A 22,066-nucleotide genomic window follows, 5' to 3' on the forward strand; every position below is an offset into this window, starting at 1 on the left:
ATGATCACACAGCTAATACCAATGGGTCAGAATTCTTACTCAGGAAAATCTCAAACAAGAGGTCATACTTCTAACCACCATGTGAAGCTATTTCTGACCTTGTATAAAAGAAGGCTGTAACCCTCCCCACTTCCAGCCACATGCAGACTAAACAATCGGTAAGCATCCCACTACATGACAGATAACACAAATGTGTCAGCATTTTCTGACACACAATGAGTTTATAAAGAGAAGTCCAAAAGGGAAGGCCAGAAAAACCAGCACTGAAGCACTGGGCTATAATGGGGGTGGAGGGTCGGGGGAGTCCCATATTGCAAAGAAATTCTAGTTAGACTAAATACCTGTATGTACAAAGTTAAACTGTAAAACGTTCAGAATAGAACATGGAGCATATTCATCAAACAAGAGGGAAAAGGTCTAACAAAAGTTTAAGGAAAAGACCAATGAACCCAACTACATTTTAAAGTGTTTAAGTCTATGTGATAAGACATTGTAAAAAATAAAAAATTACAAACAAAAATATATTGGCAAAATATATAATGTACAAAAGATTAGTATTCAGGATTTATAAAGGTTTCCTACAAATCAAGTAGAAAAATACAAACAGCTCACTGAAAAAGATAAGGACAAAATATATACAAATAGGTAATGCAAAGAGAAAATCAGAATGACCATAGACATAAGAAAACATGTTCACTCACTGAAATCAGGCTAATGTAAGTAATAATTATTATTTCATATATTCCAGCTTACAAAAACATCTGAATATACTGAGGACATGAGGAATTCTGAGGTCTGGAATGTCAACTGGTGTAACCATCTCAAAGACCAATTTGGCAGAACCTGGTAAATTAGAAACTGTGTATGGCCTCTGACCGAGAAATTACACCTCTAGATATCCTCCTAAACACTGTCATTAGCACAGAAGGAAACACGGACAAGGGTGTTCTGTAAATCCTCCTTTGTAACACGGGACAGCTATGAACAACCTGATCGTCCCTAGACAGGAGCAGAGATAATGGACAGAGGAATACTACACAACAGTTCAAACACACGAACTATTCTCTACCGTCTTCAGGTCAGTAGTTATCTCTGGAGGCTGAAAAGGAGAGGGAACTATAACTACTAAATCCTTGAATTTTCTGAGCCTCATTCAACTGAAAGAGACGTAGGTAGTAATAATAATACATCCCTTGTTGATTTGGGAATTAAATGGAGGAAAAGGTTGGCTGTGCATCTAAACCACTGCTCGGCGTGTAATATGCCAGAGGCGTGGCCGTGACAGTCACTCATACAGGAGATGGGCCAGGAGGAGCGCGTGACCCCCCACAGCGCTACCCCCACGACAGAGGACCCCCCAGGATGCCAACTGTGGTAGAACCATGAGTCTCCTAGCCAGAGCTCTTCAGGACAAGGGTTCCCTACAATTTTCCAGTGATAATTCTCAAGGAATGGAAAGGAAGCAAAGGGAAGGAACTGTCTAGAACGGAGGACAAAATGAAAACCGTCACCACAGGTCAGATTCCCAAAGCTGGGACACCAGCCAGTTCAAAGGTAAAGCTCACTTCACAGTAACGTTTTTACGCTGTATTAAAAATGTAAATATTCAGTGACACGGGAATAACAATCTATAATAAACGTTTCAAAAAGGAATGAAAACTGTAATTCAGTAACCAAAAAAGACTCAGAACAGACCTTAAGCCTAGGGGATAGAACATTTTTATCTCCAGGTAAATCATCACCATCATCACCCCCTCCTCCTCTTCTTCTGCCTAACTCTAGGCGATGCGGGAAGAATAACAAACAGAACCGTCTCTGTTCTCACGGAACTTAGAATCGAACAGGAGGAGATCTCAACAATGACAGGTGCTGATACAAGAATTAAGTAAGGCAGAGGGACCAAAAGTCACTGGGGGATGTAAGTGGAAGGGGGACTTGAACAGAAGCTGAGCTGTAGGGAAGGAACATTCCCAGCAGAGGGAACAAGAGCAAGACCCCAAGCAGAAGCCTGGTGGGCACATCTGAGAAACAGCGAGACCACTGCTGCTAGAGCAGAATGAGACGGGAAAATACAGCGTTAGACCTTCTCAGAAAACAGCATCGTGCTGGGCTTTGGAGGCTGAGGTACACTCTGAGTAACAGTAAAGCCACTTGAGAGCCTGAACAGAAAACTGTATTATTAACTTAAGGTTTAGAAGTGTTATCTCTGCATGGGAAACAGACTGTGAGGGGGGCAAAGGTAGACAATGGGAGGGAAAAAAAAAAAAGCAAGAGGTTACCGGAGCAACCCAGGTGAGAGAGGAGGCCCTCCTGGACCGGGCCAGCAGCAGGCAGCTGGGATGCTGAGGACGAGCGAGCGGTGAAGATGCCTGGAAGGCAGAGCTGCCAGGTTTTGCCGCGGCCTGATGGAACGGGAGGTCTGCGAGCTGGAACGGGGGTAAGGCTGGGGCGTGAGGAGCGAGCCAAGCGGAGGGCCAGCTGGTGCTCAGGCGGGGAGGCCACAGGGGATGCAGGTGTGCGCGGAGTGGGGCGTCAGCACTGGGGCCGGACACGTCCCTTCAGGGCAGTGAGCACACCTGCAGATACAAGCTGGGCCGCGCCGGCACCTGAAGCCCTGAGAAGGAAAGAGCTCCTGTGGGGCAGAGGGCAGGCCACGGCCAGACCTGGGCGCTCCTCCCCGCGGCAAAGGGCAGCTGAGCAGACCCGGAGGCCAAGTGCAGATGCGGGGGGGGGGGGGGCAGGTCGGAGGGGCGCGAGGTGGTGACGGATCCAGCGGTTTGAAGGTCACTGGTTTGGGTGAAGTCGAGGGTTGAGCAACTTAGGGTGAAAAGCAATGACATAGTTATAAAATTTAACTTTCATCTTTAAAATCAGACTATTTAAATTGATAGCAAAGTACAGCTGTACTTCACGGTTTTCTTCTTTTATAGGTGGCTGGTCACATCAACCAAATAAGCAAACCGGCAAAATAATCATATCATTACTGATTGTCTTAACAAGGCAGAATCAGTCGGCAGAGTTAAACAACATTTGGTCCACACACGCGCGCGCGCAGTGCTAGCGATGACTTTACAATGAGTGATTCCCCTGAAAAACCCATTTACTAGGCATCCAGTACGCTACCTCTCCCCCAAATCACATAGAAGATTCTAAAAGATAACACCAGGAAACAAAACCACCTGTTTTTTTTTTTAATGCTAATCATCATTTTTTAACATATTAATTTCTTTACTGTGATGTTTATAGAAATAACATAAATTGAAAAAAATACATACCATATCACTAAAACAAATCAAATCAATTAGAAGCAAGTTTTAAGTAGTCAGATAACCTTAACTATTTACAACTAACAATAAAGCTAATTTCTGCAAAGCTCATGACTTAGTTTTGAACTTCTAAAGTTCATACTCTGGTTTTTGGAAAAGGTTTTACGTTCATTTACTGCTAAAAAGGAAAAACATACCCCTAAAGTTCATTCTGAGAATCTTCTCAATGCATAAATAAATAAGATCATTAAAGTAAAATTAATTTAGCATTTTTATAGTTATATTGAAAACTAGGGACATAAAGCAAAACTCCAAACTAGTTCAACATTTAAAGACCTTAGAAACAAACCTATCTATGTGTAAGCCTCCTTCTAATACTATAAAGTCTGGTGGTGAAGAGTTTAATAGATTTGAGCCTGATCTAAGAAAAAAAGACTGTCCACACGCTTACAAAATATGGTAATTACTAAATGTAAAAGGAAAGAGATAGAAGCTCTCAGTTGTAACTCAAGCTAAGATAGCTACAATTTCAAAAACAGGTGCTCCCTTGATCTTTTAGCTACTTTTCAAGTACATAAAAAACGAAGAAGGAAATGAGCCAGTAAAATACATTCACTTGCGGATATAAAATTAGAAGACCAAAATGACTAAGTAGAAAAAAAAATTTTAATACAGAGTAAAATGTCAATATGCATTTGTACAAATTGAAAAGATTAAAACAAATACCCCAACAGAAAAAGGGATACTTCACCTAAAAAGTATAATGGCCAGTGAATTCGTGAAAGACGCTCCACCTGAACAATGAACAAGGAAATGTGAAGTTTGAAACCGATGACCTTTGAACTGTCAGACTGAAAAGAGATTGGTTCCCAATATACAGCGTTAGGTAAAGGACCATACCCACAACCATGGGGGTATGAACTGCAACAGCCTTTTATGGTAAGAATTTGGCAAAGTCTATCAAAATGTTCTGTGTGTACAGCCCTTTGATGTAAATTCTGCTTTTGGAAATCTATTTTATAGAAATACAACTACAGAAAGAGATGTTTGCAAAATGTTCACAGGAACGTTACTGAAACATTGTATTGCAGAGCGTGAATAGTATGACTAGTACGCGGAATATTAATTACATAGCTGTCAAAAATTAACAGAATTTTATATAGGTGTTATAAAGGTGTCTATAGCTTCCTTTTGAGTAAAAATAAGTCACTTACTACTCACCTAAAAAGTCTTACTTAATTTTAATTCTCCAACAGCCACTATCCCAAGGAGGTTCTGCTCCTGGGGCCAGTCAGACACTGAACCGTCAACACAAATGTACCCACAGAAGGTTCTAACTAGAGATCACAGCTCTAGGTGAAAAGCAGCGGCATTTTTCCGGAAAGAATCTATTACTTCTTACGATGTGCTGTCAAGGCGTTAGTCTCCGCGATGAGCTACGCACGTTTCAGAAATTCCCTAATTCCTAGAGTACAATCACGCCAGGCCCCTGTCTTCTTGCAGAGACCCCACAGCAACTCTGAAACACTCGTGGCGCAGGAGAGGAGGAGAGAAGGCGGCACAGGAGAAGCGGCCACCAGGACACCAGCCCTCCCACGAACCACCACCCCGCGGTTCCCATGACCCAGCAACACCAGCAACACGCGCCGGTACCTGCGCGAGCGCACCGGCTACAGTCAGTGTCTGAAGTAAGTGCGCTGTGTCAGCTCCGGCCCACACCAACCTGCCCGCTAGACCTCAGGATGATGGTCCCATACTTAATTACAGGTCTTTTCTGAATTAAAGAAATAAGGAGGGCTTCCCTGGTAGCGCAGTGGTTGAGAATCCGCCTGCCAATGCAGGGGACACGGGTTTGAGCCCTGGTCCAGGAAGACCCCACATGCCGCGGAGCAGCTAAGCCTGTGCGCCACAACTACTGAGTCTGCGCTCTAGAGCCCGCGCTCTGCAACAAGAGAAGCCACTGCAGTGAGAAGCCCGCGCACCACAACGAAGAGCAGCCCCCGCTCACCGCAACTAGAGAAAGCCCGCGCGCAGCAACGAAGACCCAACACAGCCAAAAATAAATAAGTAAAATAAATAAATAAATAAATAAAATTTATTAAAAAAAGAGATGTTTGTACATGTTAAAAAAATAAAATAAGTAGAGGACAGAGTCCAACGTTAAAATACTTCCAACCCCAAGAAAGAAGAGCCAAATGGAGTCACCCAGGGGAAACCAGGGAAGGTGAAAATGCACAAATACCATTACAAAGAAAAAGCAGGGGGCAAATAAAGTCTTCTGTGGTCCTACAATGGGCAACTGGTTTTGGCAATTAGGAAACCAAGGCTACCTCGAGAAAAGCAGTTTAGCAGGCTAGGAGGATTGGAAGCAAGAAGACAGGGATGAGATGAGTTACAAGGTGGCAGATCACAGAACAGAAAGCTCAGCACGAGACACCTTCGCTCCAAACCTTCCCCCTGGGCTGGACAGCAATGTGCTCTCCTCCTGTACTGGACTTGGATGGCCTCCAGCTTTCTGTATGCTCGACCTCGGAGAGTTTGGTTCTCAAGCTTTGTGACCTAGGTCCTTTCTCTCCTGAGGCTCACCCGGCCTTGGCTACCTTCCAGCCTCACCCTTCTCCGCCATCCCCTTCCTCTTAGCTGTTTATGCAGGAAACTTCTACCTGGACATTCATAAGCACCTCAAATTCAATGCATCTCAAAGACGGCTTTTTACTTCTCCACCCAAATCTAACCTACCACTTGTTTTTGGTTTTTTTTTTAACTCTGGCTAAGGGTACCACTACCTACCTAGTAGCTAAGTACAAACCTGGAATGATCCTGGACAACTTTTTCTCTTAAACCATCTTCTTGCCACTCTCCAAATCCCAACTGTACCTCCTCAAGTTTCATCCTCTCCTTCCATGTGAACTGCGGCCTTGATCCCACAGACACACCTGCCATAAACCCTGTCAGCCTCCTGCCTCCAGGCCCGCCCTCCCCGTGCCCCGTAGACTCTGACACCAGAGAGGCCAGGCGCGCTCAACTGCAAACGTCATCACCTTTCATCTGCAACGTTCTCACCTTGGCTTACAAGGCCCGCAAGAAAGCAGCCCTGTTAACACCTGCAGCTACACAGCCAGCAGCTGGCACCTTGGCCCGCATGAGCCAGCGGGCACACTCGTCCATCCAGAGACACACGGACACACACTAGGCCATGCTGCAAAAACAAATGAACACAAGAGCTCAGTGGCCACAACTCCAAAGTTTCATTTCTCTCTCGTGATCACTCTGTTCCAGCCTTCTTCATCAGCCCCAGCCTGGGACACACTAATTCATGGAAGAGGGAAGAGCAGTAACAGAAGCATGGATGTGGGACCTAAAGCTGCTGCTCAGAGTGGCGTGTCACTGGCCAAAGCAAGCCACGTGGTCAAGCCTGGTGCCAAGAAGGCAAGGCCCTACGATCCTCTTTCAGGGAGGAGCAGAAAGTAATGAGGAACAAGCCAGCCTGCAGGTCACCAATGCACCTGCATGTTCACGGGCACAGAAACACATTCAACCAGATTGAATACTTTTAAATAAGTTTTCCACCTTTTCTACAAATTCCTCAGGACTCAGAGTAAACATTTCCTAAAATGAACTCAGTGAAGCTTTGCTGACCTGCCCTCTAGGAAAGGTGCGGTGCCCACGTGCTCCCCTGGCCCCCACGTGCTCCCCGACCCCCAGGTGATCCCCTGGCCACGAGGTGCTCCCTGGCCCTCAGGTGCTCCCCGGGCTGCCACACCTGTTTACTGTGCCCACCCACGTACTCCCCCAGCCCCCCATATGCTCCCCTGGCTCCTCCAAACCGGCACACAGGTGTCTCCCTTGATCGCTGCCACCCCGCAGGTATCAGATGAACACATATTTGCTGCACTAGTAATGCTCTTTGCCAGGAACACCCTCCCCTGATCCACAGGGAAAATTCCCCATCATCTCAAGACCCATCTCAACAGTCTATAAAGAGGCCCCTGCCCCCCAGCATCCCAACGGAGCACTCACCACACTACTACCACGCCTTTCAGTCTACCTGCCACACTAGAATGGGAGCTACTTGAGAAGGGGATCAGGTGTCCACTAAGCTTTGCATGCTCAGCACTTATGCAGTGACTGGCACGCAGTAGGTGACCACTGAGTGAGCGCCCATGGATATGTGGCAGCAGAGAGGGTCACAGGTACCGCGGGGGAGGCCAGGGTTCCACCTCAGGCCCAGGCGCCATCGGCACCGCGGGCTACAGCTTAAGCTTTCTTCTTAGGGCACAATGGGGCCATTATTCAGAGTCTTGTTTCCCTTCCCTCCCTCAGATAGAGCATTTCAGCTTTCTCTTGCGTAGGCCCAGTCCCTATAAACAAAGCCTAAAACATGGAGGCACTCAATAAATATTAGTCTGAATGAATGAATACTGCATTAGCCTATGACAAATCCAAGAGAAGTGTTAAAATGCCATAGTTTTAACAGGGCTAAGCCACTAAAAAAAGAAACAAATAAGCCACAGAAGCAATTTCTCACAGCACTCAGGCCCTGAAGTAAGTGCATAACCATTTCCAAAATTTTTGCTCACAAGTTCATAGAAGCAAACAAGAATTATCATTGTACTTAATGTAAAATCTGTAATGTTTCTCAAGAATCAAGCTGTTGATACCAATCACATGCATTTGTAATTACATACTAACAATAAAATGTCTAAAAATGTCATTACACCAATAAAATGGGAACATTCCTGAAGCACTGGAAATTTGTTCAGAAGCTGTGCAAACCACAAACAAGTAATATTTAATAGTTTAGGCGCCACTCAGTAAAAAAAAATTAATAACTTTAAAGTTAAATTATATTTTATGCTAGAATATGAACCACAAGAATCTAAAGGCAAATGCAACATCAAACTGATACAAATAAGGAAAATACGATGGGTGACAACTTGAAGTTACATGCATGTAATTACCCAGTAACACTAGTTTAGTGAGTACACTTAGTTTGCTGTCATCACAAATTGGGTATGCTAACGCGTGGTTCCCATAACCAAATACTCAGCCCTTTGCTCATAAAAGAAAAGTACACTTAACTTCCCACCGAGAAACTTCCTCCATGCTTTACTATTTCTTTCAAGAAGAGAAAACGTAGGCTCGTGACAGAGAAGTGTGTATGATCTCGGAGGCCCACTATACTGTTCTCCAAAACGGCCGTTTCTGCCTGGAATTCTCCCTTCCAGTTTGGGAACGGCAAATATTTACTCAGTAGACATTAGTTAGAATCGTCAGTAACCAACAAGGAATTAGCTCTAGAAGACTCTGTTGAAACTCCAATGTTACCTGGGGGGAAATTGCTAGGTAATATGTAAACAACACTTCATGAAGTTAAATTAACTGAGCCCTGGCAGTGAGGAGAACAAACAAGTCTTGCTTGTCATTTCATTTGAGGCACAGACCAGGAAAGGGCCCGGGCCACAGCCCAGAGTAAAGTCCAGACAAAAGGCAGTGAAGGAGGCTCATGGAGAGGAGAGGGGACGAAGTAAACCGGTGTGGGCAGACGGCTGGACCCCCATCACCGCCCTGCTGCCAGAAGAGGGTCTGAACTCAGCAGTGCCCAGAACCTCAGGGAGGTAGGGCCTTCCTTTCCTTCCCTCGGGCACAGGAACGCTATCAGTGAAGCTACCAAATTCTTGGTTACTGTGCAAGATACAAGGTATCCAACAGTCTGCATACAGTTAGAAAATAAAACACGGCTGCACCACATTGACTACAAAACACAGAATCACCTGTCTCAAAGATAAAAGATATAATAGGGCTTTAAAAAGTCAAGATGAGGGCCTCCCTGGTGGCGCAGTGGTTGAGAGTCTGCCTGCCGTTGCAAGGGACGCGGGTTCGTGCCCCGGTCCAGGAAGATGCCACATGCCCCAGAGCGGCTGGGCCCGTGAGCCATGGCCGCTGAGCCTGCGCGTCCGGAGCCTGTGCTCCGCAGTGGGAGAGGCCACAACAGTGAGAGGCCCGCGTACCACAAAAAAAAAAGTCAAGATGAAAATCCATACACTCATGTATATATAAGATATGCATACATATGCACATATGCACATAAGGTTTCACTGTATCATGCCTGTGGTTCTTCCTTAAAATTAAGCTCTAAATTGTTCCATTTCTAAATTGCAGTGATCTTAACTCTCCAAATTCTCATCGTGGTTACAGGAAGGCTCTAGAGCCACACTACCTGGGTTCTGATCACTGCTCCCAGCTTACCAGTTCTACACCCTTGAGCAAGTTATTTGATCTCCCTGTGCCGTGGTTTCTTCAACCAAAATGGGACTAGCAAAAGTACCCACCTCACAGGATTGCTATAAAAACTAAAAGAGATAATACATGCAAAGCATTTACACTGTCATGTGTATAGACACTACACATTCACGAAATGTTAAGTATTGTAACTGTTATCAGAATAACCTACGAAGCTTTTGAAAACTGGATTCCTGACAGACCTGGCTGATTAGATAATCTAAATAACATGATTAATAACATGATTCAGTACTGGTTAAAATGCAAATAATTAATAACCAAATGCAACTAAATATACATGTATACTTCAAGTGCTTCCAAATATGCTAAAATAAGCACATAATTTCCATAATAGAAAAAAAGCAAATGCATTAACTCCTTGATGTCTAACAACATTTTCAAGAATATACTTCAAAAGTAAAGCATAAAAGAACATCATAAATGTTTTTTAGTGCATTTCCAGATTTACTGGTCTCAATTTTACCGTCCTTGATATTTCCCAAATAACAATTTCATGAAGGTAATAAAAAATTATTTTTAAAAACCCAAATCAACACGTTTGGCACAAAAACACCTTAACTGTACTATGAACTCAACAAGGTCACCTTGGCCAAACCAGAATTAAAAACGCATTTCAAAATATTCGAGGTCCTAACTATGAAATGCGGTGCACACACTGTCCATGGCGCTCTGGGCAGGCCCCTCCTCTGAATAAGCAGAGCTCAGCTGATCTACAAAGGACTCATTCACAAAGTCACTCAGTCAGCAATTCAGGTTTCTGATCTGTATTTTATTACTCCGGTAAATTAGAACAAGGTGTCTATTAATAAACATGTCTCACTAAGTGGTTGAAAACAGTGCACCATCAAAATACTTTAGTAATACTATCAGTAGAAAGGAAATGGTCACCAAAGCTTCAAAATGAACTTACACCTAGCCATGAATGAAGAACACAATATATCTGCTGCAAAAAAAGTTGCCACTGAGTAGCTAAATTAATCTTAAGTGTTGCTCATCTTTAACATAAATTCAGTATTCTAATATTTTGTTTTTACCATACGCATTTTAAAAAGTAATATGTTCACCTATTATTTATAAGCATTAAAATTCAATATCGTGCATGGCAAGTTTTAAAATATAAATACTACCTGTGCTGTCTGTCTCTCTCTCGGGAGATATATTAAAGCTAAGGGAAAATACAAACTGTTTTTTGGTTAAAAACAGTAGGAAAAAAACATCTTTATGGGATTCCCTGGTGGTGCAGTGGTTAAGAATCCACCTGCCAATGCAGGGGACATAGGTTTGAGCCCTGGTCCGGGAAGATCCCAAATGCCATGGAGCAACCAAGTCCGTGAGCCACAACTACTGAGCCTGCGCTCTAGAGCCCGCGAGCCACAACTACTGTGCCCGCGAGCCACAACTACTGAGCCCACGAGCCACAACTACTAAGCCCGCGAGCCACAACTACTGAAGCCTGCACGCCTAGAGCCCGTGCTCTGCAACAAACGAAGCCACCACAATGAGAATCCCTCACACCGCAACAAAGAGTACCCCCGTTCACCGCAACCAGAGAAAGCCCACGCGTAGCAACAAAGACCCGATGCAGCCAAATATAAATAAATAAAATAAAATTTAAAAACAACAACAACAAAAAACATCCTTACACAGCCAGTGGTTGGCACAATGCAGAGCTGATGTTTGGGAAGGAGAGACTGGAAAGGACAGACAAGCGCCTGAAGACATGAGCCCACGTCAACAACACACCCACCAGCCACACTACGTGCTACTGTTCTGGCCCGGGAAGGAGTGGCCCAGGTCACAGCCTGAGTGAATCAGAGTAATAAAGCTTCACAGTCACTGCTTTAGCTAGGTTATGGCCAGTACCCTTCAACAGCAAAAATGTAGATGGTTGCATCTTATTACTGATAACTAAGAATTAAAATAGGTATTTATAAAGAAAAATTAAGCAAATATATATGTAAAATAAATATATGGTAAAATCTACCTTTCTATCATAATGAGTCTTATGTTCACACTTTAAATGTTACATATATTAATTTTATAGCCCTAGTTGAAAAATACCATGAATACAGACTTTAATATCCACCTGAGAATATATTTTAAAAATCAGCCCAAACCAAAACTCTTAAAACCAATCACTAAGTATTCTAGGGTAGCAGCTCACAAACTGTAATCCAGGAATCCTTGGGGTCCCCCCTCAGACCCTCTCAGGTCAACTGTGAGGTCAACACTCTTTTCCTACGAATACTCAGGCAGTATCAGCCTCCCTCGCTCGCCATGTCGGCATTGACACTGACGGTAAACAGTAACGACAGGTAACTGACAGCACGTGACCACAGCTCGAGGCAGCGCGGCAGGCAGTGCTAACGGTCCGTGTCTGTTTCACTGCTACGCATTCACACCTACAAAAAGGCCAGCTTCACGTGGACTCCTGAGTATATTGAACACATAGCCTATTTGCCAAAGTACGAAGCGCACACAAAGAACTTCCGTTTATCAGAGTCCGATGGCTCTCTCAAGAAAAAGCACGTGTGCGACCGCGTAAACGTTGTGAACTGAGCAAGCCGCTTTTGTCACGGAACACCACTCCCACCTGGAAGAGCTGCTGACAAACTACAGTCATTCGGGTGTGGATGTTGGGCCTTTTCTCAGAAACAAATGAAGCGAGAGCCCCTTCCTTCGAGTGCTGCTGTGGCAGGGCTGCCGGCAATAAAATCTGAGCTTTGACAGAAAACTAGGCCTTTTGAAAATGTCTCCACCTCTGAGCTTGAGAGCTTCCCAATACTTAAGAGTTTTCTAGTCAGTGATGATATTAACAAGGTGGTAGTTTTATATTGTTTAAAGAAATTTATCAACATGTGGAAAATCCACACAGCTCAGTGAACCAATATTTTCCAAATGGTCAATGCACAATGGCACAAAACCACACATGGGTACAAGATCCATTCAAAGTGCAAAACAGACAAATGGATCTTAATGTAACAGAATATGAAAAATATTTAAAACAATCTTCCAAAGGAGAATTGTATACCAGAAATGAAAATACTTAGGTTCAAACTAGAAATCTTCATATAACTGATTCTTACTTTTACTACCAATGTCTCTTAAAAATAATCACCCCAATAATCCCCCCCAAGCACTTGCCAACACAAAAATTAATTAAAGTGAAAAATCTAATGTAACATAACCTAAGCACTCATTAAGGAGCTCATGTAAAATCATGGTATATTGTAAACTTATGTAAAACCACGGTAGATTTTACAAGCATTTCTCTACAAATCTGGAGCACTCAGAAATTTATTCAGATAATAATATCAATACCTACCTAAAAATAATGTATTTGAAAGACACCTTCCCAAGGTATACATTTTATACCAAGTATGTATACAGGAAGAGTCACGCATTTTAAGAATACAGTGGTTTTTAAACATTTGATCGTGTCCAACGGTGACTGTATTGCTGCTCGCATTTCATTTTCTCTACTCAACATATGGAACTAGACCAGATTCAAAGCAAAAGGGGCGAAAACTGGCAACCTCCAGCCTCAGTACCAAAAGCTGATAACAGCAGCACAAAAAGAAATTGTAAGATAGAAATTTTGTTAGTTCTCCTGCAAACATCAGGAAATAGAAAGTATAATAAGTCACCATGGAAAGTACCACTATTAGCAAACAAGGGTGAAGAGAAGGTACATTCTTGGGGCTTCTCTGGTGGCGCAGTGGTTGAGAGCCCGCCTGTCGATGCAGGGGACATGGGTTCGTGCCCTGGTCCGGGAAGATCCCACATGCCGCGGAGCGGCTGGGCCATGAGCCATGGCCGCTGAGCCTGCGCGTCCGGAGCCTGTGCTCCGCGACGGGAGAGGCCACAGCAGTGAGAGGCCCGCGTACCGAAAAAAAAAAAAGAGAGAAGGTACATTCTTTAAAGCAAAAAAATGGTTTAAATTTGCCAAAACCAAAGTCTGATTTTCCTTTAACAGAACATGTGTGAAATCAAGCAACAGAGAACTGTAAGCTATGATTCGGAATAAAACACACCAGCTAGACTGCTCTTAACCAATAAAATACTCAAACGATAGTAACGAATGAGCATTTTTTTCTTGGGTCCTAATTTTGAGGGTCAAACTCTCTTCTACTCTGAATAACAGTGAAACTCTCAGGGGGAGTTTTAGGAAGCTGGGCGAGACTTCTCCTTTGGAAGCACCTGTCCCACTGTTTGTACTGCCCGACGGTAGCAGAACCAGATTCAACAGTGACATGTCCTCTTCCAGTTTACTCCGTCCAACCGAAATGGAAAATGGCTTTCTTTAAAAACACAAAGAAGTGAGTGATCCTGTCCAGCGTGCCGAGATCAAATGGGCACGAACAGCACTAGTAAAGTCAGGGAAGTCCAAAACCTCAGGAATGGAAAAAACAAACAATTAAAGCAAGTTCATCTTGTTCACGCCAAAGAGTGAACCCCCCTCACGCCTGTCATCCTGGCGTGATCAGTCTTCACAACAGTGCTCCACAGGTCAACCCAACTACGATGCAGTGACCGCCCTAAGAAAGCAAAGCATGCTGTGTGTATCCAACCTAAAAACATGACAATGCAAACAACAGCGACAAAAGTTCACAACTTATTTTCTGTAAGCTACACAACTTACTTTTTCCTTAACATTAAACTTCTTTTGAGTGAAAACACAGAAATTTTGGCTATTTTCCAGTCACAGTAAACTATTCAATCTAGGTTCCTGTAAGTAATTTCATTCATGACACACAACTGTAAAACTGCAAGTATAAAATTCAAATTATCCTTATCTTTTGGGATCAACTGATACTGGGAAAATACTTTCCTGGCTTCCATGTGAACTACTGATACTTCTCTATGTACTTACTTTAACTTTATGAAGTACATTCACTTTCTGAATTAAATGTATTATCGTTCTGCTCAATCACATATGCCAAAATGATAAGTGTGCTTTTATATTTTTATTGTTGTAGAACAAAATCTCAACCAGATGATGTGAGACAGACAAGCCAATACCCCCCCGCACCAGTCCTCAGCCTGCTTTATTTAGACCCCATCCATGACCCCAAATATAAGGAAAAGCTCCAGCTCGTGCACAGCTCCAGCATAGAGATGGTCCACCTTGACAACACGCTCACACCTACCGTCACGTCATACCTGTGGGACACTGACTGGAAGACACCAATGGATTTCCAGGGCCTGCCAGCCTGTCAGTGTCAGCCAAGGACTGGGACACGCCCAGACCTGGTAAGTGGGGTCTGTGGGATCTGGCTCACTGCTTAGTATCTAACTTACAAATGTAAGTATAGGTCAAACAAAATTTATCACCATCCTAGGCATCGTCAAGGAGAAGGAGCGTATCCGAAATACAATCAGCCAGGAAACTAATAGCAACAGCAAAATTCTGAACAAAAATCAACAGACTCTACCTAACCTGAAAATAATTTTCAATTAAGAGGTCAGTTTAATGTTCCATAAATATTACTCACATATACATTTTATGTATAATAATGGAAAGCAAGCTAATATCAAAATAACTGCTATATTATTTATTAGCATTTTCTGATATTACACCCAAGTTCAAGTCTGGTAAAACTGTTTATAAACAAATTAATCTATGCCACCAGAATAATAACCAACCACTAATAATAATGCCTTATACACTACAACTGCTCAATGAAATCCTTAATGACATAACCCTAAACCTTGTTCTCTTAAACACCCCACCACCTTGGTACCATATCCTGATCTTCTGCAAATCAAATTTTTTCAAGAATATGAAAGAACCACTTTTGCTATTCTACTATTAACCACAATCAAAAATTGATAGTTCTAGAAAAGCCTACACTTACAACACTTACATTCCATTAAGTCTATAAATTGCATAAAGTAAAATTATTTTTCATTGGCAGGAGCACAGCAAAGTGAAGCTAGTCAAGATGCCCCTTCAGTTACAAGGTAAGGAAACAATGTGAGACACAGCCTTGACCTCATACCCACAAGTACACACCCACAAACATAAATTGTAACCAATTATTACAGGAAAAAAAAGTAAAGATTTTTTTAAAAGGAGCAGAGACGCCTATAAATAGTAAAAACACATCACTGGCAACTGCCTATCTCATTATACATTAGTCACCAGAAATACAGACCTTCTAATGTACCAACGTTTAATAATACAACTGTTGTTTTCAAAATAGTTTCCAATATAGGTAAGTTGTATGATAAAGCATAGTTACAACCTAAGCATTAGTCTGAAATACAGATTTAGCTCTAAGTTATGCAATTACTACTACTTCATCTGAAGACTGCCTACTCCACCTCTGCTGACAAACTGGAAGTTATTTTTTACACACACCTCTGGGTAATGTGAATCACCACATTACTTCTCAAGATTAATCAGAATATTAAAATATAACATATTTACCTTTAATAAAGAATATACGGGTATCCATACAAATTCTAGGTTACTTTTTTCCCATCAATGCAAAAAGAAGGCAATGAATTCAGTAAGTAATAAAACAAATGACTTTAAGAAATGTCTCATGAAGTGAAGCGGTCAACTACCTAGCATGGTTTTTGCATTTAGGTGTAAACTTTATGCAAAAGAATAAGACTTGAAAAGATAAATCTTTAAGATCCTAACAGACAATTTCACTAAGTTTTAAAAAAGCATGTATCTTGTTTTGTCAAGAATAAAGGTACACACGAAGGAAGCCATATTCAGTATTCTTCCCACAAAATATTTACTGAGCACCTACCATGTGACAGCCATAAAACTGTTTAAAACAATAAAACTCTAAGCTCCTGCCTTCATGCAATCAGAGAGGGATTCAGACAAACCAACGGCTATAATAACAAAATTGGGATAAGTTAAACAACAGAACACCAAAAAACAACACGGAGACCTTTGGGTAACTAGAGAAGCCCTCTTCTGAAGAGGTAATGAGATGAGGAACAAGAACTCTGCCATAATAAATAATCAGAAATCCCTAAAGGAAATAAAGACTTAACATCAAAAATAAGAAAAGGACAGGCAGGACTAAAAGGCTCTCAGAAGCATTTATTATGAGCTATAGTTTCCCATAGTAATCAAGATATTAATTCAGCTTAACATCAATCTCCTGGTGAGAAAACATCAACTTTAAGTTTAGATCATCAACTCTCATTTTAAATTCCAAAAGGACCTGGGATCCAGAGTGAGGAAGGGGTTGAAAAATACACAATGATAAACTATAACTTGCTTTTTCTTTGGAAGCCCTTTTACACACAAAGGTGAATATGAAGCAAACTTAACCAAGTTGATTTTAAAACACATGCTAATGCTCTTTAAAAGTGAATGTAACGCAAAAAGCCAAGTTTATCATCTTCCTAAACACAGACACCCCAGATCAGTGGTTATCCAAGGCTGCCTGAAACCAATCACAGATGATCTATAGTTATATAATTTGATAACAGATATTGATCACTGTAACCCCTAAAAAAGCAATCAAAAGAAAACAAAGCACAACTAAACTCTCATATATGTACATAAAAAAAGATGATCCAAATATATAAATATAAGGCTTAAATCATATTCCTACAAATCAAATTCTGCAGTAAATTTGCTCAACATTTACTGACCATAATAAAGGCCAATATAATGGTTACATTCCTGTAGAAAACTAAGAACAATGACTTGTGATGGACAAATAGAGTAAAAATTCATTATTTCTCAGACAGTAAAAAACTGCAGACAACAAAGTTTAGATAAAGCAAACCAAAACTGCTGGCCTTGAAACAGTGATTTAGAGAATTATTAACTTTAGTTTTTACCTACATCATAATGAAAAATACATGCTAAATGCGAAGCTTAAATTTCCAAGACCACAATAACTTAATAGTATGCAAAGGTTCTCCAGAAAACAAAAAGTAAAGTGTGAACTAGGTATTAGATAACGTAAGAGCTAAGAAAATAACATACAGGTATTTTAAAAAACCAACTTATTTCATTATGAAGAACTTTCTAACATAATCCTGGAGAATCATTTCTAAAAATTGAAATGTTCAGATATAAGTGGGGAGGAAAAACTACTAAATGAAATATATAATCATATAAAAGTTAAAGGAAATGTCCTTTAACTTTTGCTTTGCTTCAACACGTGTGCACAGCAACTTTTCACCCACAGAATAACTAGGAAAAGAGTAGCTCTCCAAATGAGAGGCCAGTTTTACTTTAATAACTACTCGTATATCTAAAAACAGAGAAAAAGTTTCAATCTAGTGCTTAAAAATAGGATTAATAAAATCAATTAACTCTAATCTGTTTTTGATTCAGGATTTTTTAAAATGCCAATGCAATTTAAAATCCCAAAGAGTAAACTGAATTACCTATTACTAAACTGAAAAACTATTCCTTTTCACGACCAGACTTGGGAAATCTCTGAAAAAAAAAATTATAAATAGGTCCATTCAAACAGAAAAAAACAACTATCTACCAAAATAATATTTTACATCCGAATTTTTAAAGCCAGAAAAGAAAGATGAACTCATTATTCTGAAAGACAACATAATCCTCAAGGCCAAATTACTGCAGTCACCTTTCAAAAGATGTGCTAACAAGCCTATGAATGAACACTTAACTACATATTATCAATTTGCTTACTAGCACCTAACTCATAAAACCATTAGAGAAGAAGAGCTGTGAATCAGGAGTAACTCAGTATCGGTGTTCAAACTGGCAACCTGAACCTAATAATTTATATTAGTATTCAACTAAGGAGTAAGATAAATGGCTCTGCCCAGGAAGACATAAGAAATGGATCTTTCCCACCACAGGCAAAATCAAGACGCTGAAAAGGTGAAGGTCAAGTTTACTCAGAAATATAAACTGGGGTTTAATGATAGGGATTAAATTTCATGAGAATGTTCAAATTTGCCAAACAGGATTGCTGCCCCAAAGCTGGCATTTTAGTAAATAATACTAACTTTGAACTACCTACTACAACAAATCAGAAACAGATGCTATTAAAATAATTTCCTAAGAGGACGTAAATCCTCTGTAAGGTGTATTTCGTGTGGCTAAAGTCTGTGCAACTACAGCCTGAGAAGCAAGCACAGCTCTGAGCGCTCGCTGGGATGAATCGGTTTTCAGGGTCCCTCCCTCACCCTCACCTCCACTCCCATCCCCCACCTCCCCCAGACTGGCGGATGGGGACCAAACCTATTTTTCTGTTTGTTTTTTTAACTGTTGGGAACTCTTTCAGCAGCTTTGCTATAAACAACTACCATTGTCCCAGGCCGAGAGCAAGAGAGATTTCCTCCTTTTCCAGGAGCACGCCCAGGACCAGCCACCACCACCACCCCCGCCCAGCCCCTCCCCCAGTCCCCTCCCCCTCCCTCGATCTTCCCCCCCCGTCCGGACCCCCTCCCCCAGCCCAGCCCCGCCCCCTCCCCCTCCCTCGATCGTCTCCCCCCCCCACCGTCCGGGCCCCCTCCCCCAGCCCAGGTCCTCTACCCACCCCCTCCCTCGATCTTCCCCCCTCCCGGTCCGGGCCCCCTCCCGCAGCCCAGGTCCCCTCCCCCTCCCCCTCTCCAGCCTGGGTCACCGCGGACGCGCGCACGGCCGGCGCGGGGAGGGGCGCCCTCCCGTCCACCTGAGCGCAGGCAGCGAATGGGAGGAAACCTTCTTTCCACGGGAGTTCAATTCCGGGCCGCGTTATCAGCAGAGCCGCACAATTGGAACAACTATCCCGATATTTACTTTACGCTCCCGGCCGCCAACCCCCAAGTTACAAACCCACCGCGGCCGCCTCGGTCACATGCTCGCGCGCCCCGGTGACAAAGGTCCGCGAGCCCGGGCCGAGCGCCGCGACCCCGGCTGAGGGCGGGGAGACCCGCGAACGACGTCCCCGCCACGCCCGCCTCCCCCGCCCCCCGCCGGGGCACAGGTGACCGCGCTCCGCCCGCGCCCGGCGCGGCCACCCCGGGTCCGGGGGCGCGGCCGGCGCGGGAGGGGGTCCCGGGGGGCGGAAGGGCGTCGCCGGGGAGGGGGGACCCCGGCCGGCTGCGTACCTCGGTGGGCTGGCTGATCTCGAACAGGTCCAGCCGGTTGGCGTTCCAGTGCTGGATGATGTCGGCCAGCTTCCGCCGCTCCTCGTCGCGGCCGCCCGCCGACATCCTCCGGCCGCGATCGCCCGCCCGCCCGGGCCGCCGCGGGGTCGGGGCCGGGTCGGGGTCGGGCGGGGGTCCACGCGCCTAGGTCTGCGGGCCCGGCTCGGGGCTCGGCCCCGCCGGCCGGCGCCCCGCGCTCCCGGCTCCCGGCTCCTCGCGCCCGGTTCCGCGATCCCGGCTCCGCGGCCGCGTCCGGCCGCCTCAGCTCTCGAGCTCTTGGGCTCCGCGGGCTCCTCAGCCGCCTCCACCGGCCCCGCTCCCCGCCGCAGCCGCCTGCCCGCCCCGCGTCAGCCCGCCGGCCGGTGTGTGCCCCGAGCGCCCGCCCGCCCGCGCCGCCGCCCCGCCCGCCGTGCGCGCCCCCGCGCCCGCGCGCCCGCGCCCGCACCTCCGGCCTCCGCTAGGTGATGCTGCGCCCGCCTGCGCGCCGCGCCGCCCGCGGGGCTGGGCTGGCTCCTGACGGTTGGTACCGGGTCCGACTGGTCAGCCAGGTTCGGACCGTATCGGTTCGAGCGGGCGGTACCGGGTCAGACGGGCGGGCCGCCGGGTTCGGACGGTACCGGGTTCAGACGGGCGGTACCAGGTCCGACCGGTGGGCGGGGCTCGGATGGGCGGTACCGGCCCGACTGGTGGGCCAGGTTTGGACGGTGGGTTCAGACGGGCGGGCTGGGTTCGTATGGTACCGTGTGGGGACGGGCGGTATCGGATCCAGCTAGTGGGTGGAGTTCGGATGGGCGCTGCCGGGTCAGACGAGCGGGCCTAGTTCGGCTGGGCGCGCTGGGCCGTGGAGGCCGCAGGGCTGGGACTCGCAGAGCCCCTCTGGGCGCTGATCGCACGGGGCCCCGCAGCGCCCCATTGCCGTGCGGGCTCCGCGGTGACTCCCGTCTGCTCGGCCTTCCTCCCGAGGGGGGGCGCGTCTGTCGTGGCGCTGCGGGTCCCCCCGCCCCGGGGCTGGGCCCCCACGTCGGTGTTGGTCCCACGGTGTCCGGTCGGAGCGGCCTCCTGGCTGTGTGTGGATCAGAAAACACGTCTTCTCGCAGCACCAGGTTGCAGCCTTAGGTGACGGGGTCCCTCGAGGTGCCCCCGGGCGCGGGGAGACGCCTTTCCACAGCGCTAGAGCCTCCGAGTGTCCCGGTGCCTCTGCAGACCTAACATTCATTTCAGCAGTAAGTTTCGTCCATTTAAGGAGTATTTATTTCATTAGGTGTTTTCTCTTTAATTCTCCTCCCCCCCGCCCCCCGCCAAAAAAAAAATTTTTTTTTGGCTGCAGAACACCTGCAAGCAGACATTTCCCCGTGCAGTGCTGGGCCGGGTGAAGTCAATCTCCTGTGTTATCTGTGATGTGTTGCAACAAAAACCTTCATCTCTGAAATACCACAGCTAAGTGATGAAAACAGTGAGCTGCATTTGACAAAGCCTCTTTATTTTTGTCATTGTCTTTTCCAGTGTGAGATGATTTTTCCCTCCACCAGATGGATTCCTCTTCTGGGAAAGACGAGAATTCTACCATCCCTGCTGGGTTCTGTCTTCAGCTCTCCTTTCTGCGGCACTAGTACAGTTCAGCTTCATAAGGAGGCTTTTCAGCAGAGAAGCCTGTGGGGTTGAACCAGTGTCATGGGGGAATGAATTCTTCAATAGATCTCTAGCCTCCTTTCTCAAAATTAAAATGTGGTGACTTGAGGAAAAGCATATGTATATAAACGACACATCTGTGTTCTGACATTCTGTTCCTTTATGCTTTTTAGTTCCTGCGCTTCTTTATAGACTCAAGTTGTTTTTTGTTTTGGGATTTTGTTTGTTTGTTTGTTGTGGTGAACACCACGGTGTCCATACAGCTCAGAACTGTCCAGCTAAGTTCCACACATGCCACGTGGGTCATCAGCTATAGTGTCAGCTGAATTGTGACAGTAAGAACTTTATTCCTGACTATGCTATTAGCAAGAATGACTTGGCTCTTAGAGCAAAGAATTAGTTTGCAAAGCCGGCAATTAGTTTGCTGGTGTCTGAAGTAAGTACATGTAGAAAATTTAGTATTGCTAGAAAATAAATATGGGCTCCCTGCAGTGTTGTTTTTGTAATAAACATGTGTAGCATACATGAAATGCCTACAGTTTGATGCAGGACATGTAGAAGGCTCTACATCAATGTTAGATATTATTGTTTTTCTGACTCATTAAAAATCCCCATCGGCATTTTGTGTGATTGGCGGATAAATACACAATTCACAGTAGGTCCCAACCAACATTAGTTTCTTGACAAAGGTTTAAAAGCAAGGTGAGACTCATAGAATACGTATGATTATTAAATCATGAAGACTCTTAGAACTGGTATATTTAGGCCAT

At 44.6% G+C, this 22,066-nt stretch overlaps 1 protein-coding gene and 1 long non-coding RNA gene across 12 annotated transcripts in view; one reads left to right on the forward strand and one right to left on the reverse strand.

The window, feature by feature from the left end:
* AFDN (afadin, adherens junction formation factor) overlaps positions 1-19,796 on the reverse strand; it is a 134,612-nt gene extending 114,816 nt beyond the window's left edge. For all 11 annotated transcript variants that reach the window (XM_060114400.1, XM_060114403.1, XM_060114401.1 and 8 more), the window contains exon 1: positions 19,629-19,796. In XM_060114400.1, the coding sequence (XP_059970383.1) occupies positions 19,629-19,733 (105 nt within the window). In that variant the 5' untranslated portion in view covers positions 19,734-19,796. The remainder of the gene's footprint in view (positions 1-19,628) is intronic.
* A 324-nt stretch (positions 19,797-20,120) lies between these two features.
* Positions 20,121-21,444, forward strand: LOC132500296 (uncharacterized). The gene is made up of 3 exons (XR_009534007.1): positions 20,121-20,186; positions 20,765-20,890; positions 21,171-21,444. It is a non-coding gene; the product is annotated as an uncharacterized LOC132500296 (long non-coding RNA).
* Positions 21,445-22,066: the final 622 nt, after the last annotated feature.

The sequence above is a fragment of the Mesoplodon densirostris genome, chromosome 12 (assembly GCF_025265405.1).
Source record: "Mesoplodon densirostris isolate mMesDen1 chromosome 12, mMesDen1 primary haplotype, whole genome shotgun sequence".
Classification (NCBI taxonomy): Eukaryota; Metazoa; Chordata; class Mammalia; order Artiodactyla; family Ziphiidae; genus Mesoplodon; species Mesoplodon densirostris.